The following is a 26,362-nucleotide window of genomic DNA, read 5'->3' on the forward strand; positions in this document are numbered from 1 at the left end:
CGTGGAAAGAGGAACAGTCAACAGAAACTGGGGCTGAGAAGCAGGACTAGGTAGCAAAGGACTAGTGAGGAACAGCATCTTAGACTGAATCTCAGCTCTTACGTGTTGCCTCCTGAAGGAGGAGGGAAAAAAAGTGCCTGGGTGTTCGGGGCTGGTCACAGTGCAGAGTCAAACCGTCAGTTCAAGCGACAGTGGTTCAAGCAAACCCTTTTGATCTTGCAACCAGACATCAGAGCACATTTCACAGATATAGCTGGGGGACAGCTTAAAGAGCTGGCTTTTACCACTTAGCTGGTAGGTGGTGTCTTCACACTTGAGATGTGGTTTAGAAAGCAGTTCCTTTTCATTTCTTAGTCACACTTCCCAGCTGAGTCACACCTCCCAGCCCGTGCACTAAGCTGGATACTACAAGAGTCCTGGACTACGACCTAGGCTAAGCATATATATAGACATAGCTCAGGCTGAATGAGTTCATAATTGCTATCAGTTAGATGCAGAATAAAATAAAGAGAAACCAAACCAAACCTGAAAAAGAACCACTGGAAATACGTATGAAATCTTCAAAGACTAAGGTTTCAGTCAGTTTTACAGGTGCTTTTTGACAGGTATATACTTATGTGATGCTCAAAATTAGAAATTATTGCAAAACTACTGAATATATGAAATAAAAAGAACTAGAAAATATTCCAGGTATAACAGATAAGTAAAGGGACTCGAGTGTATAGAACAAATGGCATCACTGGCATTGGGTAGTGCAAAATACTGGTTTAGCAGAGCGTACTGTCAACTTGAGTTATTGAGTCTACTGGTCTGATGTGAATTTCTGATTCTTTTATCTTGTTGAAGACGTTTGTTTCCATAAAATATTTATCTGTTCACAGGAGCAAGCACTAAAACATGTACCCATCTCTTGGTCATGCTTTAGCCATCAGTCTACACAGGAATCTTGCTATCTCTGCCTGGACCAGTGAGTGTTTGAACATTTAATATAAAATGGAAAAGCTGATCCAGCACAGACTTAGAAAGCCTGTTTCAGGTTGTGTCTGTATATCTTGGGATCAAAATGCCTTTTTCTCTGTACTTCAGCTCATTATAATAACAATTACCAGGTCAGTGCTGCATGACATGTAAGAATCTAAACCGATGTGAGTCTCACTCTAGTGCTGAAATGTTGGACAGATTGTGATAAATTCCTCCTGTTATCTCACCATGGTTGCTTTTGCAGGAACTTGCCTGTTATAATAGAAAAAGAGAAGTTTAAAACATACCATTTTTTTTTTTCTAAAAACATACTAACTTTTCCTGTGGTTTATCACAAGACTAAAATTAGCTTGGCCAGATGCATTCAGTCCTTTGAATCACACAAGCACTGATTCTTCTGACCGGTTCCTAGCAGACAACTTAAATTGTTCCAACATAGAGCAGCAAATGAGCAGCAATGAATGCAATCAGTGCACTGCCAAGAATGGGAAACACCATTGTATGTAGCCTGAAAAGAGGAGGAGAGACTGGACAATACCTGGTAGTTCCTCTGGTTGCCCTAGTGCTAAGGAAGTGAACCAGTTGAAACACAAAGACAAGGGAGCTCTCTTTGCAAATAAGCATGGGAATATAGGAAAAACCCCCACACTCATTTTCCGTGAGTGTTGCAAGAAAGAACCAACTTAAAAGCCAAAAAACTATTTTGAATTTGTCTTCCTCAGTAAGAGAGGGACCAAGTATTTCTAAATCTGATGTTTACATGATGCTGGCTCTTACACAAAAGATGTTAGGAGAAACAAAACCTTTAACCCATCGAACAGCTCACCTGCTAATCCATTTTCTCCCTAAAGTGCTTCACCATCTTTTGCATGAGGTGATCAATGCCTTAATCATTTGTCATTTTCCTGTTTAAAAAGCTTTCTAGTCATGCCAGCAATGGAAAGACAAGCAACCTTATATGGGACTCAGGAACAATGCTGTAAGGGAAATAAGAAGTATGCACATGAATATTGGTAATTTTTACAAATGAATGTCTCATGCTAAAATAAGCTTGTGGAAAATTAATTAGTGAGACTAAAGAACTAATTTATCAAATCTCAGATTAATTTATCAAGTCAAAATGGAGGCCACAGATGCAGTATTCTTTAAAGCAGTGTAAAGCAATATTCTTATTTCATTGCGTAAACATTTAGTGTTTCACCACTTGAGCATTTACTCAGTGAGATAAGAAAGTTTATACAAATTACTAAAATGTTTTCTAAAACCAGTACTCTAATACAACATCCCTGTTCGTGCATGAAGTTCCACAGAGCATCGTGACCTTGGGCGTTGAAATACGTAACCTAATACCTTACTGCATGCCAGAGAGCCTCCAGCGTCATCAAAAGTCACAGGAAGGACACTTGAGCTTCCCCTCATGCCTGTGGTACCAACTCTCCACCAGACTTACGGGGCTCTTCTTACTTTCTTGATGTTTTGGAGGATGAGTTTTAGTGTCCCAGGCTCCAGCTGAAAGATCTGTCATGCTCTTGGCTGAGGAATGCCTTACGGTTAGCTAGCTACCTTCGTCTCACTTAACTCCAGCTGTGCTAAGGTACAATGCAAGTATGTATTCATATCTGAAATAGATACCACCTCCTAAAATTGACCCTATATCTATAAAAAAGAAATCAGTCTGCTTCCCAGAGGTTCCTTCAGAGTACTTTGCTGTCAGGATTTCAGACTCTGCACATGCTGTCCCACCTCTTAGAGGAGTGTCTTTGTCCTGGTAGCCAGTCTCCCCTGAGAGGGTCAAGACAGCTTAATCTTTTGCTAGACCTTATGTCTACATAGTAGTTTGTACATTAAAAACAGGATACAAACATCTAACTAGGCTATTTTATGTAGCTCATTACTGGCTCTTGGCTGAAATGGGACCCTTTGGGTTTATGTTAATTAACCATTTTTGGGTGACAGCAGCTTTGGGGTGACTGATACCTAATTCCCTCCTCTTAGGCAAGTTGTAACTGTAAGAAATTTCAGTGTGAACACGTGAAACAAATTACAAACGGGATATCAGTGCGCAAAGGCAAACATGGCTGTGTATAATCATTAAATAATTCAGTACAGGAAATGGCACTGGCCTGCATTTTCCAAGCTGCAAGAACATGCAAGGAAAGATATGCATTTCAGGCTGCAGTTCCTCAAGCACCCTGAGTCAAGCTGCTAGCTTGTCACAGCCCAAAGACAGCTTCTTCCCTTTTTCCTCTCCCTCTTCCCCCTCTTTTGTTTCTGCTCCCAGCTGCCCAGGCCCACTCCACCTCTGTGCCAGCTCTGGCGTTTGTTGGACCCTACAGCCATCTGCAGAGCTCTGCTCACTAGCCCAGAAGAAACTCTCCACTTTCTGGTACTCTTCTGCCTGTTTGGTGAATTGAATTGCAGCAAGCAGAGGTCCTAAAAGTGGGAAAACTAGCGTAAGACATTGCAGCTTGTGCCACTGGAGCTGAGAAGTGCGGTGTTTCCCCTTTTAGCAGTGGTGAACCAGCCAAACGCAGGTGATGGAGCTGAGGGCTTACCCAGAAATGGTCTGCAATGTTCAATAACTTTATCTTGAAATTGTCTTTCCTTCAGTCATGTGATAAAGTGCTTGATAAAAATTACTGTGTAAATTCTTTGTCCTAAAGATAAGGTCAGATGAGATGGCTGTTTCAATTCCCCTTTTGTTTCCAGTGCTGTGAATCTGTACCCTGTATGTTTGCATATGAGTGGAATGAGAGCATGTTTGCAAGTGTTCACATTAAATGTATGTCTTCCAAATGCTTACAGTCCTAAGGTGTCCTCTCTCCCTGGCCCATTCCATGGGTGAAATGAGAGCAGATTCTTTTTCTTCCTTTGGCATCCATGGATCTCCAGTGCTCTTTGAGACCTGCGAAGGTGCTCACTAAAATGACTATACCAAAGGTCCATCTAGTCCAGTACTCACCTCCGTGGCTATAAACAGGTGCTTCGGGAACAGCAGAGAAAGCATATATGAAATGTCCTGCAAGTGCATTTTTTTTTAGAACAAAGGAGTTCCTGAGCTGGATGTGGCCGCTGTCTGTAGATTTCTTTTCCAAATACTTGTCCATTTCTTCCTTGACTTCAACTCCACTCTTTTACATCCAGAGCCTGCTTCGGTAGTAAATACCACCAGTCTACTATGGGCTGTACAGAGAATCACCTTCTTCCCATTGTCTGCAGCCTGGTTACTACTGGGTTCATTTGATTCCCTCTTAGTTCTTCTCTTGGTCCTGAAACTATGGTCTTGGTCTTGAATCAATGACAATATTGCAAACACTTAACCATATGCAATTTCTAGGCACGCAGGGTATGTGCAAGCAGAAGTAAAGGCAATGAGTGGGCAATCAAGGTATATTTTAACTGCAATGTAAATGAAAACCATGGTTGGAGCACTGCAGAAGGTGCTTCCTGGACTTTTTTTTTTTTTTTCAAAAAGGCTGGGGTTTTTTTTCCCATCAAAAATGTTGAAAAACAGTGCTCATGACCTCGCACATTACTTCCCACTGGCAAGACTAAATGCTGAGCGAAACGCTCCTCCGTCCTCTCAGGAATCCTGCATCGCTGTCGCCTGGAGACAAAGAGGTGAGGTGGGCAAGGGACCGACGGCTGGAGACAACCCCTGGGCAGCAGGCGAGCAGCAACCAGGACGGTGGGAGCGCGGCAGCGGTTTTTGACGGTGAAAATCCGGACCGACAGCTCCCTCTGCCCCGGCGCCGCGCCGCTAACGATCGCTGCCGAGGCAGCGGCACCAGCACCCCCGGCGCCGCCGCCGGCCCAGCGCCCGCCCGCGCCGCCGGCCCGGCCTCTCCCGGGCGCCCATCGCCGCCTTCCAGCCCCGCACCGGGGCGGCGGGGGGCTCTGCCCCGCGGGCCGGCAGTGACGGGAGGGGAGGGCAGCGCTGCGCCCCTCCGTGCGCGGCCGCCTGCCGCCCCCCCCCCCCCCCCCCCCCCACCGCCCCGGGGCCGGCGGCGGAGCTGCCCTCGCCGCAGCGGGGCGGCGGGGGGCCGAGGCGGCGGCAGGCGCTTGGCTCGCAGCCCCCGGCGGGGAGCCGGCCCCTTCCCGTGGGGGGGGGGCAGGCAGCGCCGACCCTGCCGTGTGACAGCCGGGGGGGGACGCTGCTCTCCCGGCAAGGCTGGCTGCGGCGGCGGCGGCGGCTGCGGCCGCGCGTTTCCCCGCCTGCCTGTGACACAATAACACGGGAAGCGGAGCGGGGGGGTGGGGGGTGGGGGGGGGATCCGAGCTTGCCGAGGGGAAAAGTGACCTGCCCCGCTCAGGTGAGCCGAAGCGGCGGGGGGAGGCAGCCGCTCCCCCCGCTCCCCCCCGGCCACAAGCTCCGCAGCCGCCGGGGCCGGGCGGGAGGGTCCCCTCGGAGCTGCCAGCGGGAGCAGCGGGGCGCGGGCGGCGGGTCCCCGGCGCCCCCTCACCCGGCGGTGCTGTGCCCGCAGGCCGGCGGCGATGGAGGAGGGCATGAGCAGCATGCAGCAGAAAGCGGCGGAGCTGGAGCACATGGCCGAGGTCCTGCTCACCGGCGAGCAGCTCCGGTAAGCGGTGCCTTCCCCCCGCTTTGCCGGGGACACGTACCCGGGGGTCAGCGGCAGCCCCCGCCGCAGGCGGGAGGGGGGTCTGCGGGGCGGAGGGCGACGATCTGTCCCCTGGGGCTCTCCCTGCGGCGGAGCACCTGCCCCGCTTCCAGCGCGTCCCCAGGCTCCGGCCCCCGGTCCGCAGCGAGGACGAGAAGGGGAGGTGGCAGCGAGCCCGGGGAGGTAAGTCACCACCTCGGGGGGCTTCTGACCCGGGCACCTTTGCTGCCCTGCGTGGGATGGGAGGCGTCGGGGGCAAGGCTGTTGGATCCCGAAAGGGATCGGGCGATGCAGAAGGAGAGTTGCATCTTTAAAGGTTAAAAACCCCAAAACCCCAAGCGAGAACCAGGAGCAATAAAGTGTTTCAGCGCTCCAGCGAGAAACGAGCAGGGTGCGGGGAGCCGCTCCTGCACAGACCCCGCGGCGGCGCCGGGCAGTGCCCCTGCAGAGGTGCTCCCCCTTCGAAGGGCTTGTTTTTAGTTTGGATCAGCTGGTCCCAGCAGATGGAAGGGGATCCCTACTGTCAGTGCCAGCAGTAATTAACAGTGCTGTGTGACTGGAGCTGTGTGCAGCACGGAAACCTTTAACAAAAATGCCTGACTCAGTAATTCCTTTGATATATTTAGTGTGCCATCTGTACCCATACACTACGGAGGAGAAAAGGAAATGTTAAGGCTTTTGGTTTGTTGATGGAACGTCTTATGATTCAGGAAGAAAAATCCTATTGTTATTATGTGTTATACGTGTAACTAGAAGGAGATCGTAGAAATATTTTCCTGGTAGTTTTTGCTTGACTTTTCCTTGAACTTTTTGCTCAAATGCCAAACAAACACTGCAGAATGATAGAAATGTTGCTTGATTTGGGAGATGCCCTCATTACATTGTTACTGGTTGCATCCACATGGTAAGGACCATTGACACCTTGTGATGCACGCCAGCGATACCTGTGTTTGGGGAGTAAATGTTGCTTTAGTGGTCTGGCTCCAATGCACACCAGCATCTGCTCCAGGCTTAAGATTCCTCTTCGGAGTAGCCTGAAGTGAAACCTAGGGTGACAGAGTGCACCAGCACATGGGCTCTGCATGGTGGACTTAGTGCAGGGTTGTTCATCCAGGTGCCTGATAAGAATCCTGCTGTTTTATCTCACTGGAAGTTTTTATCTCACTAGAAGATTCAAGGCTAATACAAAATCTCTGTTAAGATCACATTAATCTTTCTGTATAGCTCATGGTCAAATGTAAAAGCAAAAGCTTTGCAATCTTACCCTAAGGAGAAGACTGGGAAAACTTCAACCGATTTGGCTCCTAGGATCAGCTCCTAGTCAGCTCACCGACTGGCAGCAAAAAGCTGCTGGGTCAGCTGGAACCATCTTGTGAAATGGTTCCCCCAATTTTTTGTTAGCTTTGTTCTCTTTCTCTGTTGGGGTACTCTATGCAAAGGGTTAGTTTTCTTCAGTCTTCCAGACAACAAAAGCTGCAAAATATGTGATAGAAAACTGACTGGTAGACAAGTTTTAGCTAACCCTGCATTTAAAGTTTCCCTTTTCATGCCCGAGATAAGTGTACAATTATTAAGGCTAAATGAAAATGTGGAGAGGTTTTGGGATCAATGACGAGCTATCTCGGCAGCCTTTGGGGCAGGCAAACAGATGATAGAATACCAGCACACACAGGCACTCAAGGAAACATACTGTATTCTATTCTTAGTGATGCTTACAAATGCAAGATAAGCCCCAGCCGGAGTGGTGCAGCCAGGCAGGTGATGTGTATTTGGGTGAAAGTGCATATGAGCGAGTGTTGCATACTGCAAGATGAACATGTAACTTAGGAGTAAAAGTGTAAAATGAAACTGTGACCATGGTGTTGCTTACACAAAACCAACCAAATGTAGGTATTTAAAGCACTCTTGTACTAGACCAAACAGCACGTCTAAACTCAAGTACTTATGAGAGCTGCTTGATTTAAATTCCTTACAAAGTTACTATTGCCTGTCCTGCCCCAGCCTCACGCGTTGCCTCATAGCCCCTGTTCCTGTGGCCTGTTTGTTGCACATCTGTCCCTCCCTGGCAGGGATCTCTTCATGCGGCGAGGGCTGAAGTCGTCTGAGCAGCACCTTGGCAAGCCTGGCTTTGCACACCGGCGCTGCCGGCAGTGGGGATAGAAGCCCTGTGCCCCCTTCCCCTCCCCAGGCAAGGGCAAGCAGGCTAGGGGAGGGAGAGGAGCAGGCCAAAGAGTTTTTTTCTTCTTGTTACTGTCCCTTGGTCACTTCTGATCTGTGTTCCTCCTTTGCAAGGTCAGGAGCCCCTCTCCCGATGTGGGCTATATCAGCTGGCACGCGGGGAGCTGGCTGCTGGCACTCGCTGGCTCTGGGCTTGCACCCACCAGCTTCGGTCGTGAGCACTTTGTGGGAGATGAGGCCACTATCTAAATGCTGGTCCTGGTGTGGGGTAATTTATGGAAAAAGAAACAGGACCTTGAACTATATTTTAGCTGACATGGTAATTTTTTACATCCAGTAGTGTCCTTTGCCTCTTTACCCAGTAGCTGTCTGAGCAAATACCTTGCTCTTACTTTTGGTTAATAGAAACATATTTTTTGAAGTGAGGACTTGTGAAGTTTGGCTCTTGGCAAGCCTTTAAATTATCAGGCTGACGGCCATGAAACAAAGCTGGATATTTCAGCAGTGTGGCACTTCAGGACAGATGCTTTGTCAGCTTCTCTCTGCTGTGCAGGAGACTAGGAAGAGCAAGGCGAGAGCTGGGATGGGCGTGATCCGGCTGTGGGCTCTGCAGGCACCAACGGCCCTGCAAGCACAAGCTGCTGGGGCTCTGGCTGCCTGACAGCTCCAACCACCCAAAACCCCAGCTCTTCCCTCTGTTCTGCTGCAGTTTCAGAGACCCTGTAGCAGTTCGGTGGTGAGTTCGCTCTTTTGAGGATGTCTGCAACAGAGCTGCCCTTAAAAGGCTCCATAAGTTCCAAGTGATGAGTATGGACCTGTCTCCTAAAGAAACTGCGAGCTGTGCTTGAGAGGATCACAAGGCCTTCAGCTTCCTCAGGAACGGGAGAGCCTTTCAAAGCACCCACCCTGCTATGTCCCTGCCTGCAAACACCAGCCTGGGGGCAGCCCTGGGGAAGCGAATGTCCCTGAGCTTCCTTGGTCTTGCTGGGTGTGCCTGAAGCAAGGCATCACAGCCTTCATGCTTTGGGTAGTTGTCGGAATGGGGATGAATAACGGCACTACCGAGGTCGATAAGAATTTTATTGGAAGCAGAGCAATTCCAAGCTCGTTTCCCTCCTGGTTAAAGGCAACAGGTTGTGCCCGTTTCAGCATTGTTTGGCAGAAGGATTAAAGTATCGCTGTCTGCGATTGAGCATTAACTTAGTTAGAGCTGGTCTTACCTCTGGCAACCAAAAGCAGTTTCAATGGGCACGTTTTGATATGCATGCTGGCTGCCTCTCTTACAAATCAGGGGTCTCTGAGATCTTCTTTGTCTGCTAATTGCTTCTTGGTGCCAGATTGTCACCGAAATCTGGTGTATCTTCCAAGAGTCCCTCATTTATTGCAGACAATGTGCCCAGTTATTCAGGGTGTCTTCAGGCTTCAGTTGACCAAATAGCAATATTAAGAGAGCACCTTTAAAAAAAAAAAAATACAACCAAAAACGGAAACTGCTATTGTATTTATGGTACAGTTCTCTGTAGTAGGTGTAATAATGTTTAAAACGATACTTTTTTTTTTTTTTGATATTGAATGGTATTTAATGTCTCTACAGACTTTTGGATACCTCTTTATCACCAGCCTTTACAAGAAGCAACACCTTTCCTGATTCACACTTCCGTTAAATAGTTGAGTAAATAATTAGGAAACTTCTTAGATGAGCCAGTGATTTTGATAGAATAGTTCTTACAGTTCAGCATCTTCTTTCTTTCTACTTAGGGAAATATGAAGCATGTTTCTTAGAGATTTTTCTTCCTTTTGGAAGAGACAAAATGCAAGATATGGTTCAACAGAAATTTGCCTTTTTATCAGAATTTGTATGTGAGTTTCATCTTACGAAAGAGGTTTTACATGGTAAACAACTATACATTTTGAAGCTGCAAGACAAGTCAAAACCAGTTTTCACTGGTCTTCCAAAGGTCTCAGTTCAGGAAGATTATCACTTTAAGAGAACTTCTGAACATATTGGACTGCATAACTTTCGGAGTCATTAACTTCGGAAGGATGATAGCACCTACAGGTCCATAAATCTTTTTCTTATTCTGAGCAATAAATAGTCCACCTTTTTCATGATGGTAGGGTTCAAAAGTTCATTGGCACTCTAAGGTGCAAAGAACCCAGGGCACATCACAGTAACAGTTTCTAGAGGAATGTGATCAAATGAGCCCTAGTGTTAATGTATTGCTATGATATAGAAATATATTAACCAAGTAGTTACATAATTTATTAAATGCTATCACTGTGTTTGAAAGAATATTAACACTCTAGCGATGTGCTACTACAACTGTGTAAGCTTATACACTAAAAGGAACGTAAGGATTTAAGGTATAGAATTGTCTAGAGGTCACTTCCTCTCAAGTCAGGTCCTGGCTGATTTTCAGATATTAAACAAACATATGTGCCATTTTTAGAGACAGAATTCACTAAGTTTTGTAATCTGCCTAAGACTATCCACCTAAAGGGATGATGTGTTTTTCTACCCCCTGCACCTTGTTCTTGCAACCTCCTTAGTTCTCCGCTAGTGGTTGCGTTTCCCTTAGCCCAGAGCTACTGATTGTGCTCAAAACTAAACCTGAAAAAAATAGTTTTCAATTCTCTCACTTGAGAAGGCTCGCGTGCTGACTTCTTCAGTGTGGATAGGACACAGGAGATTGTATTGTCAGATCTCTGTGGGACAGAGTGCTCCAGAACTCTCTGTCCAAATAATTTCACTTTCATTAATTTGTTTTCCAAAATCAAGCAACCACAAAATTGGCAAGCTTCTCTGTGAGGTTCCAACAGAGTAATACACTGAAAGAAAAAGTTTCAAAGTGGAGGTTGGTAGAGCTGCAAAATGAAGTGATCTGAAATCAAGAAGTTTCCTGCTAACACTACCCTATCACGCCACTTTCAATTATATATTTTAATCACTATACATTATTTTAATTTTATATAAAACATATGTTTCTCAAATTTATATGTTCATTTTTTCTAGAATCTTTTATACCTGATGAACTTTGTCATTTGTTTCAATCTTGCCCGTTTGTGCTAATTTTAATGACATAAAGCCCAATATGTGTATATAAGCATGCATGCATGGGTACCTATGTATATGTGTGTGCATGTGTATGTGATTCCTGGGCCAGGAATCTCAATTTCTCATATCCTTCAGTAAAATTTGTGGCTATTCAATATTTCTAGAAGTCAGGACATAAAGCTTCTTGTTTGGTCAGTTCTTTTCTTTAAGCTATACCTTTTAATAATTCAGTTGTTCCCGTCAGCAGGTTTCCTCAAGCACAACGTACAGATCAAGTAGTTAACAAGGCATGTGCAAATAGCGATCGCTCTTTTGCTATGTACACAAGAAGGCGGATGCCGTACAAGTGGTTTGTGCTGTATATGTTATGTATTCCATTCCAGATGGAGTCAATCTTTAACTTTTGTCTCAGGTTAGCAGAGATCAGCAGGCAAGCAAAAGATCCTGGATATGTAGCATGTGCAAGAATATTTTTTATTTATTTTACATTAGAGGAGCTGCCCATGAAGAGGTGAAGGAAACTGTTTTGATGTTGATGCTCATGCAGGGAAGGCAGAACTGTGTGCCAAAAGCAATGCAGCTCTTCATTTGCTACACAGTTCCTGCTCCTGTGGGGGCAGCGGCCATCGGCTGGCACCATGACAGAGAAGTCCTCCTATCACTTGTCATTATTTACTATCTGTGTGGCAGTAGCGCCTAGGAATTTGAGCTATTTGCCAAGTCCTGGCAGGGGCAGGAACCATGTGCTCTGAAGAAAAATAAAGCCCTTGCAACACTAATCTTGGCCGCAGTTGGTAGCGGTTTCGTGCAGCAGCAGTGGGCTCTGACTGTCAAGAGAGGATCTGTGTGAAGCCGCCAAACTTGGGCAACCAAGGTGGGACTCTGTTGGGATTGGGATTTCTGGTTTGGGAGGTCAGACACTAAGCCCAAGAGTGGCATCCCAAAAGCATAGAGGAAAATACCTCCTAAGCATGGAGATGCAGAGGTGATACTGCGTGTGCCCGGATGGGTGGGGAGCTCTGGGTACCGTGTTCAGGAAAGCATCTGCTCTTTTACTCCCTCCAAAGTCACATACGCAGAGTGAGAGACCAGACTGAAGCCAGGAGGGAGGTCAAACAGCTTTCACTATTGGATAAATGGGCAAGGACTAGGGAGGAATTAGTACATCCCATTTTAATTGAATTATTTCTTATATCTCTAGACCCCAGTACTTTTTGAAGTGTAAAAGAATTTTAGTGCTGTGATGTAAAAAAATAAGAAAGGGAAGGATATTGTCACAGTAGCAAATGTTAGCCTTTCTGCACTCCAGCTATGCTTCTGACATGGCCTTCTCCATCCCCATCACTAGGTGTCCAGGCAACGAGTGCTGGCTTGGATGGTAGCTCTTGGCTTGGCTTAGGGTCTGCTCTGAGAAACAGAGTTCGCTCCTGAGGCTCTGAGCCCTTCTACTTTTCTTGCCTCTTAACCTGCTTTTTATTTTTATAACCCTTACATTGCAGTTATGTTAACTCTTTTGCCTCTTTCTTCCTGGCAGAACAGGCTTGTGCAAGTCCTTTTGCAAACTGAAAGATACTTTTTTTCCTGTGTTCAAGGCCAGAGTTGAATACAGTCATCTCTTCAAACTTTTGTGGGAAGGGGTTAAACTGATGAAGAGCCGGCAAAGGGAATGAAAGGCTGGGTAAGAAGCAAGAGCTAAGCAGGTTTGGTTTGTGTATCTGCTCCCTGAAGAAAAACTGCATTGAGGCTCTAAAGGTTAATAAAGACAGAAATTGCAAAGCTTCAGGTCTCAGCAGAACCACTGGTGTTCATTGAGTGAAGGATGCACTTCACGCAGTAGACATAGGTTGTTGGGGTTTGGTGTTTTGTTGGTTTTTTTTTAAAGCAAGAGCAGGACATATAAACCATATATTTTAAACAATTTTAATGTATAAACCACTGGAATTAAATACAGCTTAAACCTGTTTGAACAGAGCGTCTACACTTAGGCCATAACCAGAGCTGAGCTGACAGTTGCTCTACCACCCGCTGACCCCTCACCAGCCACGAAGGGGAAATCAGGAGAAGGAGAGCAGACGCATGGGTTGAAGTAAAAACAGATTTAATGAAATATCACTAATACCAACAAAGGTCTACAGAGTTATACTCAGCCAAGTGAATACACAGCAGTCCTCAGGAGCAGGAGGAACCCCAACAGGGCACAAACCACAGGAGCTCCCTCCCTCAGCCAACCTTCCCCCTTTATAATGACCATGGCACTATGGGACGGGCTACCCCTGTCGCTAACTCAGGTCAGCTGCCCTGGCTGACTCAGGGCTGCCCACAGCCTGCCCAGCATGGCTGGGCTGGGATTCTGTCCCAGCCAAACCAGGACACAGAGCATCAGGATCCTTAGTTACACTGGTTCAACTAAAACTATTGGAATTGTAATAGAATGGAGCGACAGATTTACAAAGGCAGTTTTCGTCCTCCAGTAGCTAGCAGAAAAGCTGAGAAGGGATTTTTAATCAATTTAATAAATATCAGCAACAGTCATGACTTTTCATTTTTTATTTTTTTTTTTAACTGGTTTGAGATTTGACCTTTCCCTCGAATCCCACGTTTTTCCTGTGACCTGAAGGAGAAGTTACTGTATTATGAATGTGCTTTTGTTCCTTGCAGCAGAAAGAATAAAACTGATCTCAGAGTTAAAGAAAAATAAAATATTTAACTGATCTCAGAGTTAAATAAATTATTTAAACCTGCACTGCCAGTAGAGTGCTATATAGCAGGAGTGGAAGTAAAATAATGTGCAATCTTGCTCCTATGTTTTTTGAAAACTCTGAAGCATCGAGTTGCATGGAAGCATGGATAAAGGGAAAAGATAACCCACAGACTGTGTCACAGGCTCACCCAGGCTTTACAGAAACCCGTGAAGCCAAAGGAGCCTCCTCAGGCAGTGATCATCATCAGGTCTGCTGTTACATCTATTTCTCTGTTCTCAGCTGGGCTGTTTGTCATGGTACAGCTATACAGGGATCCAGGTATGCCCGGAGCTGAAGAGGTGGAAAAGGGCTAATAGTTTGGATGGCTAAAATGTTGAGCTAGTACTGCCGCTGAAAGCAGTGGTCCTCTCTTTCTTGTAACCACACCGACATAGGTGTTTCTGCCTCCTGGTTTCCTCCTCTATGCTTCCCCTCCTTTGGGCTGGCTTAAGTGTCTCTGGACCATCACCATATGGTGAGCCGCACTGGGGAAGTGATCAGCAGGGGCTTTTGGATGGCTGGTATTTCAGTTTGGACAGTTTTACAAACTGGTTTACCGCATGACCACGTAAAAGCTTTCTTTGAAGAAGTGTGGGGGGAGAAACGGGTGCTGGCTTACCCCATGTCACTGACCTACAGTTCAAGGCTGTGGTTTTCTGATACAGCAGATCTTGCTGCAGGCTGCTGCTGCCCCTCTCTTATCGCTTCCGTTGCACTGCTCAGTGGCGTTTGTCTGGGATCAGAAGTTCAGGGGACTAAAGCAGCTGAAGCCAAATAAAAAAAAAAAAACCCTTTCTAAACAGGCTCAGCATGAGGTCAGACCAGTGCCAGCACTGGAATGAGGGAGCCAGCAGAAACACATGGTCAAGGATGGAGAGGGGGAATGGTGGCGGCAGCCACTGCTGGGTCTGCTTGACCACCTCCTCAGTGCTTAATTTGCCTAAACTCAAGGTGAGTCAAACGCTTGCTGGATTCCCATAAAAAAATTTCAGACTCCAGTAGAAGACAGACTATAAAAATCACGTTGAGTTTAAATGCCTAATGCACATGTTACTGGATAGGAACAGAAACTATGTTTGTGATTTGCCTAGATTATTTCTCTGTCAAGGTTTTACCCTTACTTTTGCACTCGTGTCAGGGTGTTGTGCATGAATAGAGACAAGTATTGACTTTTCACATGTTTTGAAATTTGTACTATGTAATTTCTGTGACCAGCACATCACAGTGCTAGCAATGGGCCAGCACTGCTTCAGAATGCAACCCCGTACCTTAATTATCAGCCCTGTAATTTTACAGTCTTCATAGTTTGCTTCTTAACAGTGCCTCAATCCAGCAAATACATTCAGATCTCAAAGGTGCATTTATGGATAATTAAAAAATGTGCCTGATTGGGCTCGCTAATTCAGAGCAAATATAGAAGCTGGTTTTCACATAACAATGCCATACTTCTCCATTTTCTTGCCATTGTGTGGGTGATTACACGGGCTACCACAGCTGTGTCACAAGGCTTTGCAGGCAGATGAGAGTTTTCTGGTTTCTGCCGAGAACCAGGGGACTGTAGATCATGCTGTGGGTTTTACAGCGGCATTGAACCGATGTGTCTAGCTGCTGCTGCAGAAAAGGGCAGCCCGACTGCCCTGGACCAGGGCTTCTGCTACTGGGCCTGGCACACCTGCATTGGTGCATGTCTGACCCCATGGTGAGCAGTCTGGGGAGCTCTGCCAGGTTACCCTCGTGTTAAACTAGCACCAGTGACAGTGAAAGGGAAAAGGTCCGCTGGCCTGGGGTCAGGGGGTGAGTACGTCCACAGACCCCTCTTTTGCTGGGGGACCCTGCAGTGAGATTGACTTCTCATGGAGTCAAATCTTGATGTTAAAGTACAGCTGTGCCAGTGCAGGAGCCCCTTCTCACCCCTTTCATCCATTCTTCCCATGCCCAGCCTCTGTTTAGATGTCAAGTTTTTGGTAGACATCCTAGCAATGCATGTACAGGATTTGGGGGACTATGTCCAGCCAGCTCTGTGGCTGTTTGGGTGAGGGTGCCTCCTGTATATTAAGGCAGCAAGCACAAAAATGCTCGCTTGAAGATTTAAAACCAGATGGCAGAACTGGAACTAAATGGCCATTCGGAGCAAAAGCCAAAAACACCTGAGAGATGGTGATAGCAAAGGTGGGAGCTTGAAAGTAATACTGTGTATGATGTGACAGGAGAGGAGATGGAAGTGCAAGGAATCGGGGAGATGGGCAACATTACTGAGATCAAGAGCTGTAGAAACTATCTTTCCAAGAGCATTCCAGCTCCAGACAAGACGATACTTGTCAAGGACAGTGCATAGAAGAAGCCTTGAGGTGTAAGATAATAGGGAAGGAAAACTTGGCACAGAACTTGAACTTCCTGGGGGAGAGGTATAGCTCTCTGGAGGTGCATTGCATGAGGAATCTGCAGAGACCAAAGTTCTGCTGGTAAGCAGCACTAACACTGTCGTATTTATCCTTTATGGTTCTTATATAATCACCCGGTTTGGGAAGATTGTCCCACCCCCAGTAACACAGCTGCCATCTAGCATGGTGGCCTTTGACTTTGGAGTTGTGGAGGTTTATGTGGGTTTGTTTCCTTGCTTCTCACACTAAGGGCCATTCTCAGCTCTGATTTAAGAGGCAAACAAAATGCAAGATAATAATTACAATATGGTTCATAAAAACAATGATTTTTAATTTAATTCCAATGAGTATTGCACAATATTCACAGGAAGCTGAGGGTGTGAGTGCTTGTCTGTGGAATCAGAGTCCAGCACTTACGCTCATCCTCTCTGGGAGCAGAATCTGACAACACATGACCAACACGTCACTCAAAGTTAGGACTGCAAATAATGGAAATGATTTCTGAAAAGGTATTAGCTAAGCATTATTTATAGTGCTGATTATCAGCGGTGGAACAATTTCCTTTCATCTTTTGCAGAAAAGATTTTTCCCTTGATAATCACACATCCTTTTCTGCAGTAGCATGTAATTGTATAGCTTAGAAATCAGGGTGATATAATAGAAAGCTGTTAATTGCTTCCTGATGCTCAGGACGTAATTAACTTATACTTTCCTCTAGCTATTTTTAGTAAGACATAGAAAGAGTAGCTCCTAGTTTAAACTGCCATTTTGCTGCTTGGTCAGTGCAAGCAGAGGGAGATTGTGATGTGAGGAAGGTAAAAGTAGTATTATCATGTACAAATCCAAAAAGAGAGTGTACAAATACCATTTTGAGGATTATTTGGGGCGAGAAGCTTAAAGGCTTCTGAACACTTAAAGTATTTTCAAAACTAACAACGTTTGGACAAATGCAGACCTTTCAGGTATTTTGGGAAATGGTAGAAAGAGATGAAGTTAAATTGATAAATAGGTCTCTGTGATGAGAAAAATGGCTCCATAGTAGGAGCCATTGGTATTATACTGCTGCTTGTCTAATTAGACAAGGTGTTGAAAGTAGGTTCACTGAACAAAAGAAATAAAACAAGGTTTATTAAAAGCTTGTTATCTCAACCTCAATTTATGCAAAATTATTCAGTTATCTAAAATAGACAGCAAAAAGGTGTCTTTGTAGAAGAAATGTGTTGACGCAGTGGAGCAAGCCCCAAGGAGGGCTGGCTCTCAGCATGGGGGTGGGCTGGAGCACATGATGTACGAGGAGATGCTGATGGCTGGGACTGTTCAGCCTAGAAAATAGAAAGTTCAGGGGTATAGGGGTATCTTGCTGCTGGCTGCAACTATTTAGATGAGAAGGTGTAGGAAAACAGGGAGAGAGTCTTCTCAAAGGTGCGCAGGGATAGGACAAGAGGCAGTAGGCAAAATTTGCAAGGGAATTTCTAATTGGATATTTGGAAAGAATTATTCATCATGAGTGTAAGTAAAAAATTGGAATAGGGGCTCAGAGAAGTTTGGAGATATTAAAATCTTGCCTGGACATGACTCTGAGCAGCTTGTACTAACTGGATGTGCTTTCAGTATAGGTTGGACCAGATGACCTCCAGAGGTCTGTTCCAAGCTGAATTACTCTCTCTTTCATGAAGGCATAGTGTGGTGTCTTCTTTAAGCTGTGGTGGCTGGTTTCAGCATTTTGTTACTGGCTGGTAATCAGAGATTATTATCTACTCAGTTGCACTGGTGGGAGGCTTGTGAGAATATGTCGTAACCTATTTCACTGTAAAATCAGTTGGGTTAGTTTGTACAATGGTTAACAGTACCACTCCTTTCACATTGTCCAGCTTTTCAAGCAAATTTAAGGATGAGAAGTATATCCATTTCCAAATGAATGCCCAATAATTTTTTAAATCTCTGTTTCAGCTGAGGTTTTTGTGAAGATGTGAAGGTGAGAACCTGATTGCCTTGACCGCACTGTCTTGTCAGGCCAGGATTTTACCCCAGATCATGTGAGATTCATGAGATGCCAACATCTTAACTCTTCCTGCCACCAAAAGAGCTTTTCAAGGTGTCTGTGAGGTTTTCTGTAGATCCATTTCCTAAGAACTTGGGGGACAGAAACCAAAGTGCACATACTTAGCATATACTGGTTTTGTATCAGTCCTTGAAGGATGAGAATAGAGAAAAGATTGGGGACAATGTACGGAGTAACACATGCTGGAAGGCCAGTAGGTCACATTAGTGCCAGAAATCCTGCTGGCTGTGTCGTGCTGGCGTTACAAGAGGAACGGGAATCTCAGGGTAAACCACCTGCTCCTCCGTTCTCACTGCCTGCGCTGCAATACAACAAATGCATCGAGCGCTTTCAGATCCTCTCACACTGCGCACAGAGGGCCCAGTTTGGGCATTTATTTGTGCGCATAAATTCCTGGTTTTATGTAGTCCCACAGCACCAACTTTTCTTGTGGAAAGTGGATTTTCTCTCCTGTGTTGAGGGAAGATGATGTTCTAACTGTTAACACTTTGTTCCCTTGGAGGGGCATGTGTCATCTGATAATCCGTTTGGAAGGTAATGAGATATATTCCCGTGCCTTTACAGATGTGATCAAAGACATGATTAAATCAGGCAAGTGCCCAAACATTAACTTTTCAAAAATAATAATATTTCTTTCAACAGGCACAAAGCAATGAGATTTGTTGCTTTCTCTGTATGCTGTTGTGCTTTATCACAGTGCTGCAAGGCCTATGTCCTTTAAAAATATTTCCCAATGGGGAAAATCCAATCATTTTACGTTTCTGTAAAGTGGGTTTTTTTTCAAGTGCTATACTTTGGGCCTACTGCAATGAATCAAACAATGGTGGTTGAAAGATAATTGCTTGCATCCACTTTGTTTGACTACAGAGGGGCTAGAGCTGCTCCAAACTAATATACTAAGAACTTCATATGAGTTTTTTTGGTTAAATCTGTAAATCAATGCCAGCTGAAACAGTGTATCCTACATAATTTCACATGAAATATGTTTGTATTCTGTGCTGATTTCTTTTCTGATGAATATGGAACATTGAGTTCATATGAGGCCAGTAACAACGGTACTCTGGGGAAATACATTACTGGGGCAAAGGAGGAAGGAAAAAGGATTGCTCAAACTGTTCAGGAGAAACACAATAGACATGAAGAGAAGAGTGGCTAAGGAAAAGTTCCAGTGGACTGGAAATTGTGACGTTTTACTCACAGGCTGAAGACTGTACACAGTGCATCTTTTCGTGTGAAATACCAATATTCCACCTTAGAAAATGATAGACCTGTGGAAAAAAGCATAGAAAGCTGTCAGCCACTTGATCAATGATTTAATGTGTTCAGTGGCCACAGACCTTTTGCAGTGTCAGCAGTTCATTTATGCACAGCCTACCTATGTATGGACTGAAATGTTGTATAGTTCAGCATTCAGAAAGCTCATTGTAGTCATGTTCAAGACCCAGTTGGCACTGTTTGTATTGCACTTTGATAGCCAGGGTGAGTAGTGGACTAAACCTTGGCATGCTCTTTAGCGTGCCTCCGCGTGTCTGGGTAGCTACGGCGCCCACGGTGCCCGTGGTCCATCTGCCCAGCTGTGGTTGTTGACACCATCTGAGGAGCAACCATACCGAGGCTCCTACGAATCCTGCCTTTCTTCAGGACAGGTGATGCCATCTTGAGCAAATGAATTGGATTTAGGATTAACACACAGTACCGGACCATTTACAGCGATGATAGGTGAGTGAAGGCACAGTGCAGGCCCTAACCTTTCACCTTCTCTTGTCCTGTTGCCCATCTAAAGCCTATCCCTAACTGTCTGTGCAACATGTGTTTTGGATTCAAGTTCAGGCCTGACCCAGAGTTTGGAGCATGTTGTAAATGTAACCATATTGTTGTAATCAAAGTCTACCAGCGTTCAACTGAGGCTGACACTATATGTAAAGCTAATGCCGTTACTTGGTGAATAAGTATCAGGGTGCATGTTCTGAGTTATTAAAGTAGTAAGAAGTCATGGTTTGAATTTATTGTCAGAGCACATAAATACCTGTTCACTGAGCTTTCTGCATATGTGGAGAGAGAATTTTGCCTAGAATGAGAAATGGCAAACGCGTAGCGCAGCAATGGGGACAAGCTGTTTGGTAGAGCAGCAGAACTTTTCTGGGGTTCTTGTTGATTTATTTGTTATTTTAAAGGAAAGTTCCTATTTAATCTTAAGAGCAGAGGAAGAACACTTCTGTAATATTTATCTTTTCAAAGCTCATCTACTTGTGAACATTTAACAAGGCCTAATCAAACAAGACAAGATCCTTGATAGCATCCTGACAGAGGGTACTATTCATAACGAGTGGTTATGCAGCAGCTGTGTATCTGTTCATATCATATATCAGATGTAGAAAAATGCTGAGCTCATCAAAAGAAACCATTTCCAGACTAGATTTTTGCAATCGTAAAATCCTTTAAATAGAATTAGTCTTTAACTAGGATTTTTATGAATATACTTTCCTTAATGCTAAAGTCCTTCATTAGCCTGCCAGGATTTAAGCAGTAACTTCATGCCATTAAGTAATGCCCTTAAATTCGTATACCATAATTCTTCACATTACATATTTGTATGACCTAGATAAAGAAAGAGATGTAAAGCATAGGATGGCTCTTTATCATTAAAACATTTGTGTCACAGAGCAATCGTTTCTGTGTTTAAAAATGAATACAGTAGTGTTATGTTGCAGAATTGTTAAGTAAAATCATTGTTTCCATTTGGCATAGATGTGTTTGGAATTCGTTCAGTGTAGTTTGGTGCAATCAATAGCTTTCTGAGACATTTTTCATTTTTTCTCAATAGGTGGTGATTCATTTCCTCTTTTTCATTTGGCACTCGCAGTGAAACCTTATTGGATGTTACAGGTTTCTCTTTAAGAAAAATGTATATAAATGAGCAGAATGTTAATTAGAATTACACTGATTTGTTGCCTCCAGCTGGCTGTGAAGGTCATACTGGCTTATATTTTACACTTTAAGCAATGTTTTTCTGAAGCAAACATGACAACTTAAGGGAACTGAAAAAGGCTGTAACATGAGACTATTTAGGCTTCTACCCTATTTTGATTTATTTACTTTAATAATTACATACTCTATAGTATTTCAGTAATATTTTTTTTAAAAAATCATATGCCACTATATAAAATTAGACAAATTCCAGGCTTGAAAAGACGAGGGTGACTATGGCTATGTAGTCAGGTTCTTCATGGTAGCTTCACAAGGTCTGAGATGAGGGGCTGGGGGTTCCTGCAAACCTAATGATTTGGGTCTCAGAGGGATGAGTGGGTGTTGCATGCGGCGGCACGAAAGGCGACAGTACAGACATGTAGAGGCTTCATCCAAAGGTAAAATGCAGAGTTGGGCCATGGAGCTGACAGATGGATCCTCTGCCATTGCAGCTCGTCCTGGCTTCTATGCTTTGATTTAGCAAGGATGCAGACCAGCTGCTTGGCGTCTGTGCATCCTGCTGGCCCACTGATGGGGTTTCCTCACAGCAGTTCCCCAGCCATTTTTTGACACAAAGTGTCACAAAGGTCGCTGATTTCTCTCAGATGTTGGAAGAAAACATGCCACTAGTTTGGTGTTGACTGTACAATAGTGACAGGCCAGTTAAATACCTGTCCTTCCAATCGGCCTCGTAAGGACTGTTGTATGCTTGCACAGTGAAAATGAAAAACAAGTAATACCCTGTTGCAAAAGCAAGGAAGCTTGCTCACAAATATGGACATCTCTCCTCATACTTACAGCTCCTGTGCCTTGGCAAGCACATGAAGAATGTCTGTATATCTGCATACCCACTTTTACTAAAAGCCTTAATATAAACAGCAAATGTCTTAATATAGACAGTACTTGGACTTTTCTTTTTTGCAGCTGACATGAAACAGGACTTTAGAGAGGCTGTGAGTCCTGGTATAGTGCATTCAAAGGCCAGCCTCTGATATTCTTCCTCCCTGTAGTATTGCCAAGGTTGTTCACAGAAATCAGTGTAAGCCATGTAATTATCAAACATAGGACTGGAAGGGCTTCTGCAGAATACTGTAACGCGTGATCCTTTGGTGTGTTTATTACAGTCCTCTGAAAGTTAAGTAAGTTCTTGCCTCAAGTAACAATTAGAAAATTTTGCTCTAAACCTTTGTCTTAATTTTTACCTTAGGATCACTCAGCATGACTTAAATATCTTTTCTTGTGCTCTGCTTTTAACTCACACAAAAGATTATAGACAACAATGCTGTTCCTCTCATGTTTTGTTTAGATAAGCCTAGACTTCCAAGCCAGTACCTTTTCCTCTCTGGCTCATCATTTCTGATAGCAGCATAGCGCTGCTTCGTTGCATCTCTTTGAGCTCACTGTTCTCGAATGAGGTTATACACGATATATAGATGATGTCCTGTAGTATCATATACAATGACAGGAACAACTGCATTTCCCGTCATTTCAGGAATCATCTCAGTTAGTACAACCTAAGATTGCCTTTGGTTTTTGTATGGTCTCAGCCTGTTGATAGCCTGTAGTCAGTGAAAATTTAGCTACTGCATATTCAGCTGTTTCTTACTCTCTGTTGTTTTCAGCCTCCGAGTTCTCAGTTTTCAGCAGAGCATTTTGGTTTTAGTGCACAACCTTGCATTTTATAGTCTTACCTGTTCCGCCATTTCTGGTTTTGCACTGTGAAGGTCATCCACTAACAGTTTAATCACCTCTAGGTGATCCAGTCAAATGGATCATTACTTTCACTGTTTAAAAATTTGCATCAGTTCCAGTTTTATTTTATACTTTAGTGGTCTGCCGCTGGAACAGACTTCTGGAAGACAGTGGAATGAACTCCTGTGAAGCATATCTTCTGTCAGTCTAACAACCCGCACATTGTGATATTGCCAGTTGTAGGAGGTAAAAAAAGCATAAGTCAGTGCCAAAATATGGTAAGATTATTTTTTTTATTTAAAGAAATTCAATACAGAGTGCCTTTTCTGGTCAGTATTTTTTCACTTACTGCTTTCACAGCTTCATTCAAAATAAAAATAAAGCCCAGTAACACAGTTACACAAATGATGAAAAAAAGGAAGTTATTAATCTAGTATAGGAGGAGATAACCAAAGTGTGATGGTTTCAATAAAACATGCTGTATATTGAAAGAATATTGCACCTATACTCATTTTTAGATGCACTTATGTATTTGTAGGAAGTGAGTAAAAAGCCTTGAGTCATAGCCCCAGTATAAAATTTGGTTTGTTAACAATAATAAGTAGCACTGAGTACTTTATTACTCATTTTATTACCTGTCAGATACTGCCTGTTTGTGCTTAATGATGCTCATAATTACACAGCACAGTGATTGGTTAAGACTTTTGTGTAGGGATGGAAAACAGTTGCTAAAAGGAATGGAGATACTGCTGCAGTATGACGTTATTATTAATGATGAAGGCAGAAATTTATTTTCTTGCTTTCAGCAGGGTTGCCACAAACCCCTGAAAGGAGTGCAAACAGTTGGTGCCCCTCTGAGGAGTGTAAAATATCAGGGAGATCTCCTGCAGGTCTGCAGTGCTCAGGCTGAGAGCAGCCATGCCTAGAAGGACTTTGAGATCAGGGGTTACCCAAAGCCATAAAATGCCTCAGCAAAACTATTTGTCACTTATTGACAGGGTAGGAGAAATATCAAAGCTGCACATGAGATAAGGCACTTGGCTAATTTCAGTTCTCGCATGGATTTTTGAGTTACCCCTGGCAGATGACAACACCTTTTACTGCTTGCAGTGCAAACCCGTTTAGTACTGTGATGCTTTCTGGGTGTTACGGATCTGCTCTTCCCCAGATGCACTGGAAGATGGGTGGGTGGAAAGACTTCCTTGTTTCTCAGGAGGTCTGAGACTTGCTGCATGCACTGCAAGAGCATACCAAGGTCATGCTCAGCTTTTCCTTGAGGGTAAGTGTAAGAGAGATGTCAGCCCTGGTGCATAAGGGAACTCAGCCTGTAGCTTTTCTTGGCTCCCCTACCCCCTTGCAACGTGCATGCAAGAGGGTGGTTGTCACACAGCATGGCTTTCTGGTATGTGCAGCCCCTTGTGACCTTGCCGCAGCCCCTGTTGATTCCAGTGACATAGACCTGTAGTCCAGCATCCTTTTCCCCAGTTCCCGGCCTGTCCCTCCTAGTTCCCAGTGGCAGTGCTAGCAGGAATAGCTGTAGCAGAAGGGCTCGGGCTGTTTGCCCCATGTTTGCCCCATTTAGCCCATTTAGCATTTCAAAGGAACATTCACCTCTCCCAGCCATGTTACTGAGATAACAGGTCTGCATTGTCTGACACAAACCTTCATTGGTTTTCACTGGCCTCCCATGAGACCTACACTGCTCCTTCCTCAGTTTTCTATCCATAAAATACTCCCTTTATTGATTTTCAGCATAAGTCCTCGAGAGTTGGTGGGCTTTTGGCTACTGTGTTAATCCAGTCAAAGGATGTCTATAACAATAGTTGTCCTGTGGTTTCTGGTCTGCACTTTGAAATTTTGGTGGTTTATGGTCGAAGTCTTCAGTTTAGGTTTGGGAAGGCATCCTGAAGATAGTTAGTCCCCACAGTACTTATTAATTTAGTAAGCTTAAGAATGTCCTTGCAATTGAGATGCAGAAAAATAATGTGAATAAAACCTAGTTGATGGACATAAGCAAAGGTGATTGTTCTTCAGTGAAAAGTACATCAGTTCTTTTGGGGATCTGCATAGTAGTATCACATAGACCTTGACCTGCATGCATTCATCCCTTGTGTGCGCCCCAGCTCATCCATACATGAGTGAAGAGCACAATTGTATTTGACTTCCTTACAGAGGAGGAGAACTGTGAGTTCCTGAGTTCTGACAGCTTTAGCCAAGAAAGCAAGCAGCTGGAGTGAGACAGGCAGACTTCCACTTTCCTTATGACTAGGGACAGGTAAAATAGTAACTGTCCTGCATTTTGTGTTTTCATCTTTGTAAAACCTGGTTTTATGCTTTCTAGCGAGACGGAAGCTCTCAAGGTTCAAGTACACAGGCAGTTGAAAGAATTATTCATGTTTGTACATGTTTTGATTAAAAGTGAAATGAAAGTGAAATGCCTTGGCAGGCAGTGAGATTAGCCACTTCACAGCTTCCTGTGGACATGAGGAGAAAGTGTCCTTAGATCTGTAACCTTGCAACACACTGAATTTTCCTGCTTCTGGAAAAAGAGAGGTGAACAAATATTATTCTGATTTGGTGGGACTGTTAGATTACCCTCACATGTGAGTATATCACAGCTTGAAGAGAAAAGTGGAGGGAAGTCATCAGTCCACTGAACATGTTCCTTTCCCTTACAGGGTAAACCCCCAGAAAAATGCCAACATAAACATTCCAAAAATTGATATAAAAGTTATCTAAAGATCCTATTTACATTCACTGTTTTACCAGATCAACAATGTTATGCTGTGTTGTTTTAAATGAAGACCAGATACAGGCTCAGATTACACACCTTTGAGGTTTAAAAATCCAAACTTTGGGTTTGAAAGTGGTCTCTAATGACAGATCGATACAAACACGCAGATCTAATTTCCTCTGCAGTCTAGAGTACTCACAAGGGAGGCTGTGGGTCTGAATTTCTGGCCTGAAATTGTGGGCTGAAAGAGTGTCTCCAAGGGACGTCATTTTGTTTTCATCCTAGACCCTGAGCCATGCCTGTGTCTGTTCCCTGAGCTTGATTTGACCCCTGCCGGTGTTAGGAGTTATGAGCATTGGGGATGTCCCTGTGCACGCTCAGTGGCAGGCTCAGTGACCTTATTACGTTTTGAATTTATAAAAAAAGACTTCATAAGAGAGGCAGCCACAATGTTTTATATAAAGCCACAGGGGCACTGGTGAACCATCACTTCTGTGGAAGCTTTAGGATTTCCTCTGCAGTGCACTAAGAGGTGATTTATCTGAAATCTCTCTATCTGGCTCTGTGTTCTGGCATCTCCTCACATTGACTACATAGCTCTGGGCAAAAAAGCGGAGATAAACACAGTGATGAGAACTGATATCAGGAGCTGCTTTGAAGACACCCTCTCTACCCCTATTTCAGATGGTAGAATTCCTTCTCTGCCACAGCTACCAACACAGAAATATCTTCATCCTATTTCCAGTACGACCCCATGTGTTAAAGGGTATTTTAGCTCCTGTGAATATCAAGTAACAGAACTAAGTGATCGCAGAGCTGAAGCATAAATAGAAAGAGGAACAGGCAGCAGCGAACCGCTGACACTTCAGATGAGACTTGGCAAGCCCGGCTGGAAATGCTTGTCCCAGCAGTACGCATCACATTTGCGGAGTACCTTCATGATCGCCTCTGT

At 44.3% G+C, this 26,362-nt stretch overlaps 1 protein-coding gene across 1 annotated transcript in view; it reads left to right on the forward strand.

The window, feature by feature from the left end:
* The first annotated feature begins 5,475 nt into the window (after positions 1–5,475).
* Positions 5,476–26,362, forward strand: part of DEPTOR (DEP domain containing MTOR interacting protein) — a 75,439-nt gene continuing 54,552 nt past the window's right edge. The window contains exon 1 of the mRNA XM_086465515.1: positions 5,476–5,561. Within this exon, the coding sequence (XP_086321641.1) occupies positions 5,476–5,561 (86 nt within the window). The remainder of the gene's footprint in view (positions 5,562–26,362) is intronic.

The sequence above is a fragment of the Leptosomus discolor genome, chromosome 5 (genome assembly GCF_034619465.1).
Source record: "Leptosomus discolor isolate bLepDis1 chromosome 5, bLepDis1.hap2, whole genome shotgun sequence".
Classification (NCBI taxonomy): domain Eukaryota; kingdom Metazoa; phylum Chordata; class Aves; order Leptosomiformes; family Leptosomidae; genus Leptosomus; species Leptosomus discolor.